Here is a 21,817-nt window from a genome sequence, read left to right on the forward strand (position 1 = left end):
AGACACATTTGATTAATAAGTGGAATTAATGAACCCATAGCAAATGATTTGGGGTTAAATGGTGCTTCGGCATTTGTTTTCTGTCATCTGGATTTTGCTTTGTCTGAGCACTTCACCTGTATCCTGCCAAATTTGTCAAAAGATGCTTTGCTGTCCATTTGTATCCCTGGCCTTAAGTTGAAATGCCTCAAGTGATGACTTGAGGCTCTCCTTAACCCATTTACATAGACTTCCACCTTTTTTTTCACATCAAGCAAACTCAAAGGCAAAATAATTATTTGGGAACTGTCAAGTTTTCATATGCATTTTAGTCTGATGTTGCATCAGGAGGGGTTCAGTGCAGTGAATTTTGGTATTTGTTACATGTCCTGCTATGAAATGGAGTTGTAGCATTTGTTACATGGTCATGCCAATGGGTGGACTTGTAGTGGATTTTTTATTTATTTATTTGTTTTCAACATTTGGAGCTTTCACATTACACCCAGATGGGAAGACATGGACTCATAGAAAAGAGTAAAAACTGTGCAGATGTGTTATACACCAGATTTAATCTTAGATTCCTACTTTGTTTAGAATAGGCTTTTGCAGATGATGTAGGATAAAATGACTGAATTGTGAAGGAAGTTAACATCTTCAGCTGGTGCTGATCCCTGGGATGTGCTCTAAAAGGATAGATGTAGGGTTTTAATCTAAGAGGATAGGTGTGGGTTTTTAATCTACCTGATGTCTCATTCTGGCAGCTTAATGGAGTGGCAGAATGAAGCAGAACTTTAATTTGGAATATGAATAGTGCATGGAAGACCTCAGCTGAAGGTTTGGGGGTATCTTCTGCTGTCTGTGCTGAATTTGCATCAGTTCTAACTGAACACAAAATGTCACAAAAATCATGCACTAGACCATGAATTTCCTAGGGTTGAAAGGCAGCAATGCAAAATCAGCCCTTTCTCACACCTCAGTAAAGTTGAAGTGAGCTGAGCTCAGAAAGCTCTATCATAAGCTGTGTGCTCTTCTTCGATCCTCTCTCACTCCATAAGTAACAAGCACATGTAGTTTAATGCTTTATTAAAGAAGGAAGGGTACAGAACCTCTCAGGACAGCCTTATTTGCATAAAATATTTCTAAGACTTACCTGTCTGGGAGTATCTGATGATTTAATCAATGTGATAGAGGCAAAATAATAATGTTTATGATTGCTCCCCACATCATGTGTTTTCTTGGCATTCAAGGCACATCATGAAAGATTTACTCTGGTTCCAGTCTCATTTATAAAGTACGCAAGTGTGTGTGGCCTAACTCCTAACTAGGAAGGAAATACTGTATCCCAGACATATTATAACCATGTTATGACATGGTTGGTTGGCCAAACTTTCACCTATTTATTCAGTTCCTGTTGAGTCATCCTTTCTGCTGGCTTTTAGAGAGCTCTGAGAGGGGTTAACATGTGCTACACCTACCTACAAGTTGGATAAATATTGTTCCAACTCTGAGCAGCTAAAAGGAGAAAATAGAAACACACAATGGATCTAATGCCCTGGAGACTGAGAGGCTGAAAGCACATTGTTTTGGTCCTGAAATGTGAGTTAGGCTGGGGATGTGTATTAGTTACACAGAAATTTGTTTGTTGGCTGTTCGTTTAGGGCAAGGTCTCCATTTTTGTAGAGATGTAGGGAAAAAAACCCCCAACCATCCTTGTCTTGGCTGCATTAAGATCAATATTGCATCATTGGTATTGCTTTAATCACTTGAGATTATTCTATATCTACAAATTAAGTAACTTAGTTTTAGATGAACTTCTGCTCATTTGTAGCTGGCTGTGTCTTTAACAAAAAGTTGCTTTTAGATACAGAATAAAGAAGTGTTTAAATAAAGTAAATTATTTAAGCAGATATTGTTGTGTACTGGAATATTATATTTACGTGCTGTTAATTAGAGCATGCAGTGGTGTTTAATCACTGCTCAGTGGAGGTAAGCAGAAGGAATATTTTGTGTTTCTTTGTTACAAACTTCTGTAAAGGTGCTTCCAGGATTGTGTAAAGTCATGCTGCTCTTTTGAGATTTCAGATTTCTCTCTTGCTTGTGCAGCTAAGAATTTATTCCTCATTTGTTTATACTGACAGAGTTTGTGCAACATAAATCCAGAAATACATGCAGTCTGTTTTCTTGGATGTGCTTGACTAAGCATGAACATATATTTAGAGCTGCCAAAGACACTAAAGAAGGTTATTAAAAAATAATAATGACAATTATTTTTTTAAAATATTTTTAAACTTCAGGAAATTAATGAGTGTTCTGAAGATATACTTGGATACTTCCAGCCGAGGGGAGCAATGTGAACCTATCCTCAGAACTCTGAAAGCACTGGAATATGTTTTCAAGTTCATTGTTAGATCAAGGACATTATTTTCCCAGTAAGTACTCAGACATTGCAATTTAATTAGCTGTCTAATATCAGACATAGAAGGAGACCTAAGAAAGAGAAAAAGTTAGTTCTAGAACAGAGCTGATTTTTATTTTTACAAATAAAACATAAAAACTGACAGCTGCTCTAAAATACAGACACTGCTGAGATATTTTTTGTAGAGGGAATATCCAAAAATTCGCCTTCTGAATCTCAGAGTAAGTTCCAGAGATGGATTTGGTAATAGCAGCAGGTTTCAAAGGGTGATTATTCTTTGTGTCAGGTGGCTTGGCCTAAGACCAGTGGATGGCCAAACGTCTCAACAGATGGCTGGAGGCTGGAGACTTGTCCTTGAGAACATCGTGTTCAGCCCTTCACACCGTGCACAGAGCAGTGTCATTTCAGGAACCGTGCTCACACTAAATTTAGAGTTTTGGACCTCCTCTTAAGGAATTTATAGGAAGTGTCAATGGGCTGGATGTGTGTAGCTCAGGTAAACAGAGGTGTAGTATTTACAAGTGGTATTCAAGTCTAGGGGAAAAGGAGGAGGGGAGAACAAAGGAAATGAAAAGTGGAAGGAGAAAAATTGCACACTGGTAACTGTACTCTCTCCATACACCACAGAACATTCCCTCAATTCTTTTCTGCTTCACCTCTCTCCATTTATTTATCCTGAGCTGGTTTCCCCCTACAGCTAGTTCTGATTTCCCTTTGTGGCTGAAGGACTGTAGGGGCAGAGGTCAGGCAGTGGCAGTCTCAGACCTGTAGGGAGTGGTTGGGTGTTGTGTTTGTGGCTGAAGAGGAAGGTGTTCTGTTCCATCTGTCTCATGCTCTAACAGGAGCTCTAACATACTTTTCCTCTGAAATTCCACTAAAATGGAATTAAAAAAAGAAATCCATATAAATTCATGGGTTTTTTAAATTTGTTTACTTGCTGGATGATGATGTTTTTGTTGAAGTACCTTAGAAATATTATTGTCTCTAGAAACTTACTATTTATAGATGGATACAGGTAAACAAGGTGTAAAGCTATATAAGGAAGGAGATGGTGCTTGGGAGAGCAGACTACAACTTTATCTTATATTTTTATCATAGGTGTAATGGCAGAAAAGTATATTAGAGTTTTGGAGAAGGAGGCATTGTGTTGAGTATTATGGAAAATTTCTTGTCTGGATGAAGGTCAGAAATCAGAAGGGTTTTTTTCAGGGAAAACTTTGGTCCTCATTTTAATCCCTTGTGTTATCTTGCAGCTAAAAATGTTCATTGGACAATCTGTCATAAAGTGGGTAATTGCAATGTGTTGCATTGCAGTAATCATAATCACCTGAATAGGTAATAAGCTACATATACCTACTCTTACTTAACTACAGGTCTGAAACTCTAAATTCATGGGACAAATACTATTATTGTAAGCAGTCTTACATTTCAAATTGAAAAGCAAATGACACTGCAATACCTTACTTTAAAAAGAGATTTTTCTCTCCTGATGGAGCAGAAGAGGCAGCACTTAGCTCAAAGTATTCTACTCACATTTCAGGATTCTCTTGTCATCTTGGCTTTTTTCTTAGCTTGTTTTTCTTTAACTCTTGACAGCTGTTTCACATAACTAATTTCACATGTCATCAGTGTTTTTACTGTTTATGTAGTTAGTGTTTAGTACTAAGAGCCAGTAGGAACAATACAGGAGAGATAATCTGAGGGATTCAAACTTTAGGACAGGGAATGGAGAAATAATGGAGAGAGCTCAATTTAAATGCACTTTTAAACTTTTAAGTGTCAAATAGAGACTTTTTTCAAAAAGCAGAATGGTTAATGGGGCCAGTAAAAATAGCTCTTGGAAAAAGTGGCAGCAGCAGCAGAAGACAGAAATTGTCATAATTTGTGAAATGTATCCTTGAGTAGCTCAGTTGTAGTGGGGGGAAAAAAAAACATCATTTTTTTTTTCCTTTTTGCATATAACTTACTTTGAAAGTAAAATGATTTATACAAGCTGCAATCTGGGAGGTGTCATGCTTTAGAGGCTTTTAAAACAATTGAAAGTGGTTATTGTAGTCTTCAAGTGGAAGAATTCCTACACAATATAGTGAATAGCAGTTATAACCCACCAGGGAAATATCTATGTGCATAATATTGGATCAACTTCTGAAATATATATTTAATGTTTAATCTGTTGCATTTGGGAGGATGTAACTTTCTAATTCTGAAAGGATAACCTAATGCATCTCTCAACAGATTATATGAAGGCAAAGAACAAACAGAATTTGAAGAATCAATGAGAAGACTCTTTGAATCCATCAACAACCTGATGAGAAGCCAGCATAAAACTGCCATTTTGTTGCAGGTTGGTGTGTGCTTGGAAACCAGTTGGATTTGATTTTCTATATGGATTTTGTACATGGGCTTTTACTTTTTGTTCTTTTTAATTCAAGGAAAAGACACTCAGGAAATTTCTCAATATGTCTCTTTTGTAATTCCCCTCTACTGGAAGAGTAGGTTGTTTGATAAATTTGGAGCCTAGTTTGAAAAGGTCAGGACAAGATACGCTTACAGAAATTCTGTGAATGGAGTCAAGGAAAGAACCAAGACACAGATGTTGGAAAGTTTCAAGCAATCTAATGACTGAAGCCTCCAGTGGGACCTGAACGTTTAATTCTTGAGTTTCTCCAGATAATGCTAAGCAAGGATTCCACCACCTTAGTTGGGAAAACAAATTTTATTGTCTCAGTCTTTGGGAGTTCCATTGTTTAAACTGAAAATAGGATAAGGGTTTGCCATTCATGTCAATCTCAATTATTCTAACCCTTCAGAATCTAATGTTTTAAAGAAAACTAGAAAACAAGGAGCTATTTGCATCATTAATATCAAATAATTTGCAGTTCTGTATTAATATGAAAAATTATCAAGATTTCCTGTAGAGTGAAATGTAGGAGATTTATTAGCTGCAGCATTGATGATTCATACATTCTTTATTAAAAACACATTGTATGCATTGGGCTTGAATTTTCCTCTGGTTCTGTGTTTTGATTCCTTTTGATATGACTTAGATTAGAAGTGGAAGCCTGTGAAAAAGCCTGTGTTGAATAAAACCTCAGGTGGCTGATCTTGAGATTTGTATCAGCTGACACTTTGCATGGAGTGTTTAATGTGCAACTGCGAAAGCTGAGAAAGTAAATACCAAGTTAATTGTATAATACCATGGTTACAGTAATTTTCTAAATGCATTTAAAAATCAAGCAGATACTCTGTTACTTGATAATTCTGTAGATGCCTTCCTGGGAATAGTTTGTACATTTGAATGCTGCATCAGAAGCAGGAGAAACTTCTGAAAAAAACTCTCAAAACATCTTTAAAGTAATACTGAAAGAGTTTATATAATAATGTTTGCTCCTATGGTACTTGTACTAATTAAGAAAGAGATCTTGGAGGATTTATGCTCTTTGGGGAGAGCATGGCTCATCACTGGTGTGGGGCTGTCCATCTGACTTTCCTCTGATGAGTGGGGCAGTTTCCTCTTGAGAGGGACCAGAAAGGCTCACACAAAACTTTTTCCTCCTTAACAGTTTTTGGGTGTGCAAGGGGCAGTGATGCCCCTGAAAGGCTGCTGGGAGTGTTTCAGAGCAGGTTGTAGAGCCAGTGGCACTGTGACATTGCATGGACTGAGGAGTGTGACTGTGGCTACCCCCATTTCCATATTTCCATGTTTAATCCCAGCTCCTAGCGCTGTACCTGTTTAGCAGACATGCACCATATCTTGGTTGATGTTCCTCAGAAACAGCAGAACCTTGAAAACACAGCTGAGCATCTCTCAGAAGGACTAAAGGATGCTAATGCTAATTTTAAAGAGCACATCCTTGTGTTTCATAAACAGACCAGTTATTAAACGGTTATACTTTGATCAAAACTATATTGAAAATCAAAATTTTTGATTTCTAATGAAGGCTGTCAGTTGTGCAATATGGGTCCTATTTATTCATAATTCTGAAGCACTAGTGGGCTTTGGGGGTCTCTAAATCTGCATAAGACACTGAAAGTTTTCTTTTTAGCAGGAACCTTTAATGGCAGATGTGAAATACTGGTTTGTATTATAATTTTGCTCTTGTTCCAGATACTAATGGCTCATACAGCTGTGTCTCTGAGAGAAGCCTACAAAGAGATTGCTTTACATACAGTAAATAAAAACTACTGTATTCATGTTATAAAATTCTGATAAGAGAGGCATGGAATGAGCAGCGCCCAGCTTTAATTTAGTGCTGGCTGCTGGAAATAAGTTTATTGGAGGAAAAAAATATAAAATTAACACTCCCTCCCACTTCATCATGAACTGCATAAGCAGCCACAGCTTTCTCAAGGGACAGTATTTCTGTGCCTGTTTAGAGGAGATTTCAGTGCTGGTACTTGAGACTTCTGCCCTGGTAGGTGGATGCAGGCCAGAAAATGGAGATAATTTCTAGTGAGAGGGAGGAGAAAGTAGTAGAAAGAAATTCATAAATCTGCTTCTACCTAAATCCAACACTGATTTCCCTTGGGGTATTTGAGATGACAGTGATGGATGTTGTAGTAGTACAAATTAACTTTGCAGAGGAAGGGACAGGTGGTTATTTGGTGATTCTATGGACACAAGGGACCCCATAGATGTTACAGTTTGTGTACCCAGAGAGGGAAGTTCAGAGTCTGTTGGAAAAATACTGGGATAATCAGAATATTAAAACTGGCTTAAATCTGTCACACTTGGAATTATCATTGATAAGTGGAACATAGATTGGTAGGATCAATTGAATGGGTACAAGTAGATTATGGTCTGAAGATATCAGAGGAGAAAGTTTTGGGAGCCCTGGAGAAAGCTGAAGTAATTTGGTTTCTCAGGATATTAAAACTTGAACTAGTTTGCAAAGCTTTTTAATGTGAATTTTTAACTCTTATTTCATCCTTGGTTGTCCAAATGCTTACTGGGTTTTACTGTAGATGATTTAAAGAATTCTTTTGAAACCTGAAGTTTCTTGGTCTCTGCTATTTTTTTATTTATTTTTTTTTTAATTTGGAACTCAGTATTTTCACCTCTAGTAATTTCCCAGCTATTTTTACTGATAGAATCACACTCAGACTTGCATTGAAAATTAATTCACTCAGGAAAGGATTTTTTATAAAATTGTGTTATATGGAACAGCCTCATCTATGCCAGAAGCACTTTATTGTTTTAATTTAACTTTATCTACTGAGTGATATCTTACTTCCTGATCTGTTAAATGCTGTATACGTTTACAAAAAGTTACAGATCTCTTTTCAGTCCTTGTTCTAAAGCTGACTGAAGTGGATTGAGGCTTTGACTTACTGGAGTGCCTGAGCTTTGGGAAGGGCAGATATCTGGTTCTGTTTTGTAGTACTTTCACATAAGCTTTGAACAGCTAAAGACTGAATTGTTAATTTATTGTTGGCAGACTGCAAATGTACATATTAACCCACATTAGCCTATTTAAAAAAAAAAAACCAGCTTCAGGAGTTGGGTAAGTTATCTTTTTTGTTTAAAGATGCAGACAGAATGCTTCTCAACTTCAGCACTGCATGAAGTAATTAAGCAACAATTAGGATTCTATTTTCAATATCCCTGCTGTGCAGATGTTTAAGAGCACCCATCTGAGCTGCAGAGTGGCCTGGCTGCATCTGAGTGCAGAGCTCCAGGCGTGGTGATTTGTAAGGCTGGCCCTTGGAGTGGAGGCTGGGGTGGTTTCATGCCACCAGTAGAAGAATCAATGTGCAGCTGTAGAGTAAGGATTCCTCCTTTTAAGAGGATTTTTTACAGATTGCTCCTGTAATTATTTAAAATAATTCATTCAGAAGTTACACTGTCTTTACAGTAGTAGGGCTTTCTAGGCACTATACTTAAACCTTTCTTTAATTTCTTTTGTCAGGGATGATGTTACAGCTTTGTTGCATTTATCAGCTGCTCTTCTGTAGCCATTGCTGGTGACTCTTGTCGATTTTAGAGAGATTTTTTCATTAAGCCTGTAATTCTCGGGGAGAGAATCTTTGAAATCTGGAAACCTAGAAAGGTGTTTCCAGAAACTGCAAGGAGTTTGAAGGGAGGCTCGGGGGTTAGGGGGAATAGAGGAGGTATCAGTACTTTCTATCCTTTGTCTGAGTACTCAGGGAAACAAACATAATTATTAGTGGATATGTTTTATGTCTGTTTAAATCACTCTTTATTTCTGGGGAATAAAATTGAATGAATGATTTTTAAATTTCAGATTATATGTTTTTTACATCACACTACTGTTGACTTGTATTCTGTGAGTGTGCCCTTTCATTGACCAGCTTGTGCTCTCAGCCTTAATTTACAAATCAAACCTCTGCTCCCTTTCCAACTGTTGTGTTCCCCAGCTGACACACCACGTTTGACCTACAGATGGTCTTGTCTGCTGCAAATGTCATCTCCCCCCTGCTTGCTCCTAGGCACTGATTTGAGAAAGCACAACTCCCTGTGCTCTGTGTGTTTTCAGAAACCTTAGATGACAGGTTCTCAAGGTCATTGAAATGTAGCATAAAGAAATTGTCTGTGGCACTGAAAAGTATGAAAAATAATGGAATATGAAGCTGCTGCCTTTCATTCTTCCCCAAGCAATTTTGACCCACCCTACTGCTGCAGTAGATTCTGAGGACTTTATGGATCTCTGTACAGTTTTCTTATGATGGAATAAGGCTAGAAAGGTACTGATAATGATGCTTTGCTTATGGTGCACAAAGAGGGATGGCACAGTAACTTCTTACAGTTGCCTTGATAACAAGTAAAATTAGATTAAGAAACAGAGCACCAGTGATTTCTTCGACTGTACTTTTCATCTCATGGTTACTCGAATTTCATGAATATGTATAATGTAATACTGCAAAAAGAGGGCAGCTAAAAATAAGCTTGGTCAGGAGTAAAGGTTAAAATAAATTTAACTGTACATTGTATATGTAAGAAATAATTTTCTGCAGTGCTGTGGGTTTATCTGTATCCTGCTTAAAAAAATAATCTCTTAGGGTTTGAAGAATGCAGAACATCTTGTACTGCTGACTAGGAGATTTTAATGACTTCATTAAGGACAGTGCTCAATTGTATCCATAGTGCATCATTTGAAGCTATTATTGCAAATGAAACTTGAGAGTCTAAAATAGTGCAGGGGATATACTCATTATTGTACTTCAGCTGGAGCTGTGGATCTGCAGAGAGAGCTTGCAGCTCTATCCTCCCCACTTCCCTCCTATGCAAGTGTAGAACAGGGAGCATGAGAAAGTCAGACAGCACAATAGTCCAGCTGTCAGTGGAGTACTGCTTGAAATATTTTGTGGCCGCTGGTGGCTCTCTCTTTTATCAAACATCTTTTACAGTACCTGTGAATTGCTGTAAAATGAAATTCAGATGCTGCTGTGCAACAAGTATCTGCTGCTTGAAAAGCGAGGAGCAGCAGCACGAGTCTGAACTCAAGCTGGAGGCAGTTTCCACCCCAGCACAGGGGCTTATATGGGTGCTTTAAATAGCCCAGGGATTTCCCAAGATCAGTAGAAGATTTCATCTCTTTTTTAAACACTCCTTTGACCTTTCTAGGTGTGTGTATGAGTGTGGGATGAGATCTGCAGGAGAATGACTTTATCTGAATGTATCATATGCCAGCTTTGAGTTTCTTTGAAATACTGTATTCACTCGTGCTGCAGACTAAGCTCTCTTTTTCAATCAAGACATAATTAGTTTTTTGTTTAGTTTTAATTTTCTACTGCAGTGGAAGCTCATACAAATAAAACTATAGATTTATTGTGTTTAAAAGGTCTAAAAGAGCCAAAGAAAGCTGTGCTCTGATTGTCTTCATTTTAAGCCCCCTACTCTCAAGAAAGAGAGTAAGTTTTTAACAAGGAGCTTGCCGTGTACAGGTAAGAGAAATATTGAACCTGGATAGGCTACTATCATATAGATCAGTAATAGAAGGCTTCACATGACTTTAATTTAGATTTTAGGAAGATGTTAGTAGGAATTTCCACCCTAAAGCTGCGCAGTGAAGTGCTGCAAATCAGTTTTTATGCATATTAGCCTTAAGTGTTAGTGGTGATTTTGAGCCTGAAATTGCCTGCTCAAGTTTTCTTGTCCATGTAAGAATAGTAACTTGTCTCTTAGCCTTGTCAGGGTAAGGTTTGATTATCCCACTGTGCTGTCAAAACATAGCTCAGGAATTGATAGGAGGAGATAAACCATCCCACAGCTTGGCTGCAGATGGTTGGTTAGGGACATGACGCCCCTTTTCATCTATTCTAGAAAGGGTGGCATTGGGGTGGGCGGTGGCTGTCACCCTGACTCCTGCACGGCACATTTCTAGGATGGAATTGATACAGCTCCTGCTTTGATCAGTGCTTGGTTTACTTATTTGCATCCTAATGACACTTTTAGTGGTCTGCAAAGGAATAAGATACAAAGCCTGGGCCCTTTCGCTGCATGGCAAAGAGAATCAGATCCACTTGGAACTGTGGTAAAGTTCCTCTGCATTGCCTCAGCACATGCAACTCCGGTGAAATTCATTCAAATGTGAATATTTCAGCCTGGGGAAAGAAGTCTGAGTTTTTCAGTTTTGTGTTATCTGTCTCAGTGGTGGGCTCTGTGCTGTTCATGCACATGTATAAACATCCAGGATTAACATGATCTGTCTGTCAATGCAGGTTGCTGCCTTGAAGTACATACCATCAGTTCTTCATGACGTTGAAATGGTTTTTGATGCCAAATTACTGAGGTGAGTCACTCCTGAACATTTCCTAGTTGTCTGCAATTAATTCTTGCAGATCAGTTTAGGTCCACAAAGACATACCAGTTCCTACTGATCAAGACAGTGGTTGGTCCATGGATACTTTTGTTACTGGTCTCTTCTCAATATTCATGATATATAAATAAATGTAAGTCTTAAAAAGTGATAAATGTTTAGAAATATGTGATCTTTTGCTCTTTTTCTCTGTTCTTATTAACACCTGATGAATGAATCTGTATGGTATTTATGACATTTTTCCTTTTCATGCAGCCAACTACTATACAAATTTTACACTTGCATCCCACCAGTGAAACTACAGAAGCAGAAAGTGCAGTCCATGAAGGAAATTGTACGCAGCAACCTTTTTAAAAAGCAAGGTAAATACAAAATGCCTGTAAGGCTTCAAACAAATGTGTGAAAATTTTCAGTGGCTTATGTGTTGTGCAATTCATGTTTGAAATTGAGTGAAACAAATACTGAAAGAGTGTGAATGCCAGAAGCCTGAGCTCTGGAGGGGATTCATCTCTTTCCACAGGATGGCAAGAGCTGTGCAAAGTGTGATTGCTGGCCTAAAGCAAGGAACAGGTAGGGCTCAGAGGAACAGTTTTGTGTGGTTTTCTTACATTATGGTGGTTAGGTGGGTGAGCTGTATATCCTTTCAACCCATTTTAAGGTCTATAATGGAATAGGAACATGAAGTGAAACCTTGTGAACACAGATGTTATATAAGGCCTCTGCCTGGGAAGAGGACAAAAAAAATCTGATTGTGCTGTGGTACACTTGGCTGCAATGCAGCATTTCCACTTACAGGAATTATGATGCTTCTCGACCTCTATCAGAACTTAGTGTCTCTCTCAACTCTCAGGAGTGTTAATGATACTGAAATGCCTTTATCACCATTGTGCTCAGTTTTCCATCATGTTATCACAAGAAGTGAATTTTTGCTGAAGGAATCCTATCAGTGTAGCCAAGCTTTACATGATTAGTTTCATCTCAGTGTCAAGTGTTCGACTCCTTTCTTGTGGACTGGATGGTTGCTTCTCTCTCCCCACCTTTTTGCCTGTGTAGATAACCTTCAGAACCTGAAAGGCACACAGACTGCTCACATGAGTTCCAGTTTCTGACAATTTAGAGATAATAATTCCAGGAACTTGACGGTACAACAGTGGGTTACAAATAGTGCTTTGAGTAAATTGAGAGAGGATTGCTTTGCTCACTTCATTCTGAGTTGCCAGGAGAGTGATGCAGTTCTAACTAGCCAGGACAGGTCTAAATTACACTTTATTTTCAGACCTGTGTTGTATTCCATTGAGAATGAATTGTATATTGTAAGCTTTAACAATAACTAGCTGCATCTGCTGTGTTTTAAGACCATTGTAGATTTCCAGGAAAAAAAGTCAAGAAAATAATGTAGATGGCTTTACTGTTTAGATTAAATTAAATAATATTTTCACCTATCTTTATCTTAATAGTTTCACGGTCAACAGCTGTGTTTGTGTTTTATGTGTAAATTCACATTTGCTTTGGATTGGTGAAACACAAGTAGCTGCAACTTGGGTATCTCCAGACGCTTATCCAAACTATTAACAGCAGATTCTAATTAATTTTCAAACAGTTCTAGTCCTGCATTCACACTTTGCTCTGGTAGTTGGCTGTATTTCTGTTTTACAAGCAGAGTCTGATACATCATTGCAGTATGAGGTGCCTTTACTGCTGCTGCTTCTAAAATCAGAAGTGCCAGACTTAGTTTTATCTGTGGTTGTGGTGAGCAGAATTTAGAGCAGAAGGAGAAATATACCCTCTATTTGGGTATAAATAAGCCACTCTCCTGAACTCCTGGTCTTACTAGAGTTCAGTCAGCTACCCTGTGTTTAATACTGAGAAATTAAGTGTAAGCTATAAACTTTTTTTGGTTCAATAGTTTTTCTTCAGAGAAGCTTATCTCACTGAAGTAAAGTTATTATTGGTTCTCAGTTCAGAAGTGATGGTCAGGACAGCAGATCCCAGGCTTGTATAATAGGGAATAAACTATAGTAAAGATTCAGAAGGAAAACAGTTGAGCATACAATAACTGTGTGCTTCACAGTTCTATTCACTAGTGTACATCCTGCAGCTCCTTTCTTCCATCCCTTCGTGTGTTCCAGAAGAGAAAAGAATGGGTTTGGATTCCAAAGAAGCTTTCATTTTAGTCTGCTTAGTGTGGTGCTTGTTTCATGTGTTTAACAGGCCTTTCCTTTAGCTGAGGTCTGTTAATGCAAAATACTCTGTAAAGCTCTTACTACTTGCAGATAAATAATAATAATAATAGATTGCTGGTTGCTTGTAAATGCAGCTTGTCTTATGTCTTGAAATAAATAGCTGGTCTGTCATGGGATATGTCTACCTCAGGATGCATTGTGAATTCTAAAAGGAAGACACAGTTTCTGTATTTTTTTGGTAATAATGAATAAGAAATTTTGTTAGGAGGATTTCTAATTCTGGGGACCTTTTATAAAACCAATAAATGGTGGGTTTTGCATAGTGCTGACCAGATAATTAATACATTTTAATTTTTCCCCGACAGGTAGTTAGTGGATTCATTTAGTCTTAAATTTGTAGGTGAAAAAAATGTATTGCCCAAAAGCTCTATATTTTTTGCTAGCATCAGACACTTGACAGCAGAACTAGGCAGCTGAGACCATGAAGGCAGAATATGACACTTGATTAATTTGCCAGCCCTGTTGTTTCACCTATATCCTTTATTTCTGGGTATTGTGATCCAAACTTACCCTAGTAATTGGCAGTTAAAGTGTATCCATGACATAATACGTAAAAATTAACTGCTTGTTTATGTGCTTGTGGGGATTACATGTGCAACATCTATCTTAAAATGTTTTTACTGTGATACTTAATATAGTAATACTTAGTATATAATTATAATACTTAGCTGTGTTCTTTTTAGAGGAGTCTGGGGAAATGGATTAATTTTTTTTTTCATTTATTAGTTTAAAACAAGAGAAGTTTCTGAAGAAGTACTTGGCCAAGACAGAGAAATCAAGTTACCATAATTTTTAAATGAAACTATAATGAAACTAAAATGTACCCTGTTTGTTTTAGCAATATCATGACTTATGTTAGTACTAACAAGAGCATATTTTTGCTAACTAGAAAATATTCATTTAAACATTTTGCATGTCAGTAGTTTGATGAAGTGACAGAATAAAACAGCTCCTTGCTGGTACTGTAGGATTTACAATTGCCATTATTTTAGAATTCCAAATGCCTGAAATGGACAACTGTGCTTTTTTATTTTATTTTTTCTTACTGGAGTGGCAGACATACTTTTTTGCACCATCCTTGGTGCAACCTGGTCAGGGCTAAACAGACTCTTGCAAATATCTTTTCCATTTCCTGAGACCATTCCATGAAGTTGTTATTCCTGTAACACAGAATGGCCAGCTAACAATGCTCCTGACAAAGCCAATGGTGTCCAGCTAACAATGCCAGTGGTGTTACACAAGTATTTTAGGGTATTTAATATTGGAATTCTTCTGTTTGGTAATGATCTTTATACCTTCCCTTTCACACAACTGCCCCTGCATTGCTAATGGCAGAAAATAATCCTTTAATAATTACAGGATGTTTTTTCATCTAAATTACATTTTTTGATTATTTGCATTTATGTTTTGTTTTCAGCCTTAACGTTGTAATTACCATAGGGGGAAATGTCCACATCATGTTTAAATGCAGGTGCTGAAAAATGTGAAAAGACCGATACACAATTAACTATCTATATTATTATATAATAAATAATGTAATATTATTACAGTATTATTAGATATATTATATAATATTATAGTGGTACAAAAACATTTCTGTACTGTGCTGTTGCAATATTGTGCAGGGTAAATAGCAAATAAATCCTTTTTCATTTACATTACCGTGGCTTAAAATAGAAAATTCTAAAGGTGGTTTTTTGCTCTTCATTTAATACAATTGATTTTAAAATAAATTGGGTAGAGAACCAAGTGTGTGTAGGGTGTGGACGCAGCCTGATTCATTACTGCAGTCAATGAGCTGGAAGGTCATTTACAAGAATGAAAGCACATGTAGGCTATCTCAGAATAGGATGCAGCATGATAATTAAGGTAAGATTGCCAACAGTATCATTAACTAAAGTTCACATTTATCTAGGACAGGTAGTATTTTTTCTGCCATGAATATGGAATATATTTAACTACACTGCTAATTACAGCGAAGTCTATTAATTTGCACGTATTTCAGATTATCCATTTTTCCTCCAGACTTTAGTCTCTTTCCAGGTAGTTCATTGCAGTTCTTCAATTAATTTGCATCCATTCCCAGAGGTATTATATTTATGATTCAATTGGATTGGATATACTGGCATTTCTACTCTTTGACCCATTGATATTCACAGCATTTTCTAAAGAAGCAGAATTGTGAAAACATGGGACAGTGTTTAAAAAAATAAAAATTAAAAGCCACTGAAATTTCCCTTTATTAAATAAGTTACACATGAACCTGAAGCTGGAAATCTTGAGGGTAAACTGAATTTATTGCTTGGGTATCCCCAAGCATTCCAAATTTCCACTGAAGACTCGTGGAGTGCTTTCATCAGATAGGAAATGGTCCCATGCACCTCTGCTGTAATTGATCTTCAAACACCTTGCAGCACTAAAGTGTCTTTTGAAGCCTTTAAATTACATTGTAATTTTTTTGTAGAGGCATTGATTTCTTGTTCCTGTAACTGTAACCCAGCTTGGAGAGGTTATGGGGCTGCAGGTATTTGAGGGATGAGTGGAGGATGATGGATGCTTTCCACTGCTTGTGCACCCTCACCATAGCATTTAGGAATGTTCTAAAAGGATGTATGAGCAGACTTTTATGCTGTTTTACCTTTAGAAAATATTAAGTCCTTTTTGGTCAGAGGAAAACAAATCTGCTTAATCTTTGACACTTTGCTTTTAGATTGCTTGATATTTTATTATTTTAAAATAACAAAATGAAAGAAATGGTTGCCTTGTCTCATATAAACACCTCTAATGGGATTTTAGAGTCTCTTTTATGATGTAAGAAACTGTCTCCTGTCATATCTGTCACTCTGTTTAGTAGGTTGTAAAGGATTATTCTCTCCCTGTTTTGAAAAATGTTGTTAGAATTGCTTAATTTCTATGTAAAACTACTTTTCAGGAGTTACTGTTTCATTCATTTAATTTTAGGAAACTTATTGCCAAAAATTCCCCCACCATCTTTCTGTTTCTGAGAAAATGACAAATTAAGATATGGCTGTTCATAAATCACATGGAGTTATTATTGTAGTTATTGTTGCTGAGTTTATAGTATTTGGAGCTAGATGCTTATTCTAAGCTGGACCTGGAATATTTACTGACATTAATGCTGAAACTTGTAAATGAGTGGCCTTGAGAGAACTGGTTTTTATTGGTGTGCAATGAATATAAAGTGATGAAATGCATATGTTTTGATAGTAGTGCTTTGGGCACGGGATTCCCTCGTGGTCCAGTCCTGGTGAGGGGTTTGTGCTGCAGCAGAACTCAGAGATCACCCCAAAGAGCAGGAGCTCTAAGTAGGGCACACAGATGGTCACTGGCAGGGTGGGAATGGAGTTTGTGTCTTGGCTGGAAATGCAGCTCTGTGCTCACTGTGGCTCCAGACACGGCTGCTGCATGTTCAGCATATGCAAACCACTTGCTGATTTTGGAAGAACAGCAGTAAGAGGCATATGTTAGCACCAGGGGTTAATTTGCCAGATGCCAGAAGAAATGCTGAGACTGTAGCAATTTTTTTTTTTCCTCACTGAAGAACTCTTTCTATTCTATTCAATTACTGCTTAAACAAGAGAAGTACTTGCACACACCCATAATCACACTGATTTCCCAATACTCATGTGCATTACTGAGTTTTACCTGTGAAATACTACACAAATTGAATATTGTTGCTAGTTTGTGTTAATATAGTGTATTTTTTTTAGAATTATCAAGAAAATGTTTTGTTTTTTTTAAAAAAGGAGGAGGAGTCATTTCTGAATAAGCATCTTTCAGTTTAATTATTATAGTCAGGATTGAGTTCTAGATATGATTTTTGCTATTATAATCTTGCAATCTGCTTCCTACTGACAAGAGTTCCTAAGCCTAAATTTTTGGGGTTTTGTAGGGGTTTCCTTGATTTATTTTTTTTTCCATCCCCTGTTTAATATAACTTATCAACATTTTAAAAATGTTTGAACTTAGAGCTTGTTAATGCGTGTGACTCTGCTGTTTTTAGCTGCTGGGAAAAAATTGATATTAGTCACTGTTCAAATATTCCTTAAAAAAGGTTCTGTATTAAAATTGTATTATTATCAACTTATTATATTCTGTATAGATTCAGTCTTGGATTTTGTATTTAGCTTTTTTATTGGGGTTTTTTTCAGGGGTACATTACCTCTAAAGCATTATTCAAGTCACATATTTCAAATATTCACCTTATGCCAGTTCTATTGCTGCAATGTTTTGAAATGGATGAGTATGGCATAAACTTATCTGTAAATATTTATCTGCATACATTTGTGGTGAACATATGCAGATTAAAGCCATTACTTGTGTTTATGGGCAAGTAGGAGACATGCTTGATATTGCAGCTGGTAACTTTTTGTTAGACTTGACCCATTATGCCATTTCTATAATTACACTTGAAAAATATCTTGTTATGTGGAGGGAAAGCAAGTTAGGTGAACTAGTTTTAACAAAGAACTTCTAAATGTATGTGTAAAACATGGTTTACAACTACTTCAAATAGAAAAGAGAGATCAAAAACACATTAAAGCAGTTGATAAAGACACATACTGGGTGTCAGTAAAATGAAATGAGGAAACATGAGAATTGGAATTCATCAAAATTCACAGAATCATAGGATGGCCTGTGTTGGAAGGGACCTTAAAGATCTAAATCTGCCAGAGAGGATTTGCTGACAAGGCTGTGTTGCAGCCTGGCAGACTGCAATGACTGCAGGCTGCAAAAGGCACCGAGGGCTGGAAGCGCTGTTTGGCTGGAGCAGGGATGTGCTGCAAGTTGTGGCTGCCCTGGAATGCCTGGCATTACTCAGCACTCAGAGGGGAGACACTTGAACACACACCTGGGAGCTGGAGACTCCTGGGGCTGTTGTGCTGTACCTGTTCCGGGTCCTGCCTCACCTGCTGACACTGAACTGCCAGCAGCTGTTGTGTGCTGGCCTCACAGGATCCCTGTGCTTGTCCTTCCTTCATGTTCCTCAGAGTCCAGGAGACAAAGGAAATTTGCATCTTGCAGTGCTGTCAGAATCTGTAGGTCACCTATGGTGCCTTCCTTCCTGTGGCTCTTATCTAAGCTGTGAACTTTTAATTTAGATTTAACAATCAATAAAAAATATGCCATTTTAAAGTCGTTACTTCGGGGCTTCCTGGTAAAGCAAAGAGTTAAATTGCAAATAACCAAGAGTGAAGACTTTTAACAGGAAGATTGTGCAGTTGTGAACAGATGTCCTTTGTGAAGAAGCACAATGCTTTAATTGAGCACTGGCTGCCATCAGAAGTCTCACCTCATTGAAAGAATGTTGTTCACTGGCCTTATTTTTAAGGCTTTGTTCTAAATCTGTATTCAGATGACACCTATGTCCTTATTAAATTGGCATGCCAGTTTTTAAGTGGGCATGAAGCCATCCTAACAGATGGATATGACTGCAGGCATGCCAGGGAATCAAGAGTAGTGTTTCCTAAGGGAGACAAAAGTGGTGTTAAATCTTTATTACCATTTTGGCTGCACATATGAGGCAGTCAGGAATGAAACCCGTCTGTGATTTTTGCTGAAGGAGACCCAAATGTCTTTTCTAATGACATGATTGCATTAATGACTTAAGAGTTTGAATTTCATTTACCTGGTACCTCAGAAGTCATTAGGTATCCTCCAAAGGGAATAAGGTGAATAGAACGGTTAAAAATCCCAACCAGACCCAAAATAGAAAACATTTAACTGCTTAATCTTGGATGACAATGAATCTACCTGCCCTTATTCAGGAAGGTGCTGCCAGGGAACCTCTCCAAGAAGTGTGCTGGAATTTGGGATTGATGAATATGCATAATACTAAATCTTTTGACAGATCTTGATGAAGAAAATGCAAGATGCTCAAACTCTATGTTGATGTTTTACATATTCAAATAAAGTTTGGGGCAGCTAGAATGAAAACAGAACAGTTGGGCTTTTTCATGCTTTTGAACATTTAAGAAGAATGGGTGTTGTTGGCAGCATTCTTACATTATTTATCAAGCAGAAAAGAAAGCAGCTAGTATTTAAATAGACATCTGCCCCCTCCATGTCTCTCCCTTGTCTATCTTGAGCTTTCTTGGGGCATGGAAGGAGGTGTGAGAATGTGAATTGCTTCATCACAGACTTAGAGATTTGTTTAGGTTGGAAAAGACCCTTAAGAATGAGTCCAACTGTAAACCTAACCCTGCCAAGTGTGCCACTAAACCGTGTCCCCACATCCACACATCTTTTAAATCTCCCCAGGGGTGGTGACTCCATCAGCGGCCTGGGCAGGCTGCACCAGGGCTGGACAACCCCTGAGACAGTTTCTGCTTATCTCATGCTACTTGAGAGAGGAACATCCTCTCTGCACTCTCCTCTCAGGGAGCTGGAGATGGAGCCTCCTTTTCTCCTGGCTGAGCCCTGAGCTCGCTCAGCCACTCCCCATCAGACTGAGCTCCAGACCCTTCCCCAGCTCTGCTCCCTTCTCTGCCCTCTCTCCATTCCCCCAGTGCCTCCCTTGCCCTTGCCAGGGCTGGGCAGAGCCCTCAAGCTGTGGCCTGAGCAGTGCCCATCTTGTGCAATGATGCCTTAATATTACACCAGAAACTTAAATACTGCTTCAATAAGCTTTACTTTGTCCCAAGATAGCACAAGGATTTCATATTTTATGTAACATTCTAGTGAAATAGTTTTATCTGGGTTTTTAAAGATACAACTATGGGTTTAGGTTTACTTCAGTCCACCTGCAGGCTCAGGCTGAGATCAGAACCTCCTTGCTGCAAATACTAGTCTTTTTCATTTGCTTTGATTTTATTTGTTTTTCAGAATATCTTGGAAGTTCATCCTCATATGGGATGATTTTTACTGGTAGAGGTCTTCTAAAATCTAATTAGTTTTTCCTTTTCTTGTATTTATGAATAACATCCTAGAAATGAATTACAAAATTAAGTAATTTTCCTGTAAAATCAACAAGCTGAGTTTATCTAGCAGCCAGTCAAAAAATAGAGACATAGGGCATTAATATTAACCAAACTAATTAACACACACAAAAAAAGAATTTCTTACTAAAATCTATTGATTTTTTTCATATTAGTATAGATGGCAGGTTTGATTTTTTTTAAAAAGAAAGGAAATAATGTAGCTAAGAATAGTTAAAAAACCTTTGAATTTCCATGTAGCTTGACACTTCAAAATTGTCCACATCTGAAAATGCCCTGTAAATAATTGATCAGCTGCATATGTTAAGTTCTTTTAAGAGATTCTCTGTGTATCAAATATGGATACTATCTTAATTTATATTGCCAAGTACAGCTGGGATTACTGAAGCTTGCAGAGTTATTAGCTCTGAAAACTGGAGGAAACTAACTGTACCTTCTGCCTCAGCTGTTCCCTCAGTACAATAAGAAAATTTGGTCTATGCAAGAAGCCTCATTTCTCCATGTTTAAAGGGTATGGAATGGCTCTATGTGTTTTTTTTAAATGAGTTGTAGACAGCAGCAGGCATTTTGCATTCTGGTAGGAAGTTTTAAGTGACCTCTGAAGGCTGCTAGGGAGGAGTTTTAAATTTAATATAGTTTGCTTCCACTCCTCTTTAAGTTGTCTGGTGCAACTTGTTATGATCTTGACTATGCCTCCTGATTATCGATCAAATGGGTATCACTGGCATGTGAAATCAGATGTAATTTGGTGATTAATATATCCATAACACCTACCTTGAATCCTAGGGTTTTATTTTCTATATGAGGATAAATTAAAAATGTACTTTATCTAGAAGACAGGATTCCTCTTGATCAGTGACTTTGCTCAGTTTAGTTTGCTTTTGAAATAAAGCTCATTAGGTATAGGTTTTTATTATTCAGTTGCTCCCAGTGACTTTGAAAGCTATCCCTAAGGAATTTTTGTATTTGCTGACTGTCAGACAGTTCAAAGGGACATCTAATAGCTTAAAATTGAGCTGGATATTATTTTGAAGGAGTGAGAGCAGTAAGTATGTTTATCCTGGCAGATGTGAAGCTGGAATGTGCAAAGAACTTTCCATCTTTGTGAGAGCTGAAAAAGGGACTGAGATGTCACTTAATGTGATGTGACTTTGAACTTTGCTGTTATGAGCAGCCTGTTAGCATAGCACTCCCTACCGATGCTTTTTAAATTGGAAGTGTTTTCAAGGCATTATTTTTAAGAATGGTAGTTATGGGGAAAGAGTTTCCAGCTGAATTTCTCACATGCTGTTGATTTGGAATGTGGATTTCTACATCTCATTGCAGATTAGTTAAAGGTTGAATGTGTTTGTCTAAATATGTTCATCTTCATGTTCTATTAGTTGTAGCTGTTACTGTGCCTGTTGCAGATTGTTAAAGTATGAATTTTTATTCAAAGTG

General features: G+C 37.5%; 1 protein-coding gene across 1 annotated transcript in view; it reads left to right on the plus strand.

Moving 5' to 3' along the window:
- Positions 1–21,817, plus strand: part of DOCK2 (dedicator of cytokinesis 2) — a 154,659-nt gene that overhangs the window by 29,343 nt on the left and 103,499 nt on the right. Inside the window, exons 22-25 of the mRNA XM_023936251.2 lie at positions 2,274–2,408; positions 4,631–4,739; positions 11,078–11,148; positions 11,431–11,537. Of these exons, the coding sequence (XP_023792019.2) occupies positions 2,274–2,408; positions 4,631–4,739; positions 11,078–11,148; positions 11,431–11,537 (422 nt within the window). The remainder of the gene's footprint in view (positions 1–2,273; positions 2,409–4,630; positions 4,740–11,077; positions 11,149–11,430; positions 11,538–21,817) is intronic.

The sequence above is a fragment of the Cyanistes caeruleus genome, chromosome 15 (assembly GCF_971803275.1).
Source record: "Cyanistes caeruleus chromosome 15, bCyaCae1.hap1.1, whole genome shotgun sequence".
In the NCBI taxonomy this organism is placed as follows: Eukaryota; Metazoa; Chordata; class Aves; order Passeriformes; family Paridae; genus Cyanistes; species Cyanistes caeruleus.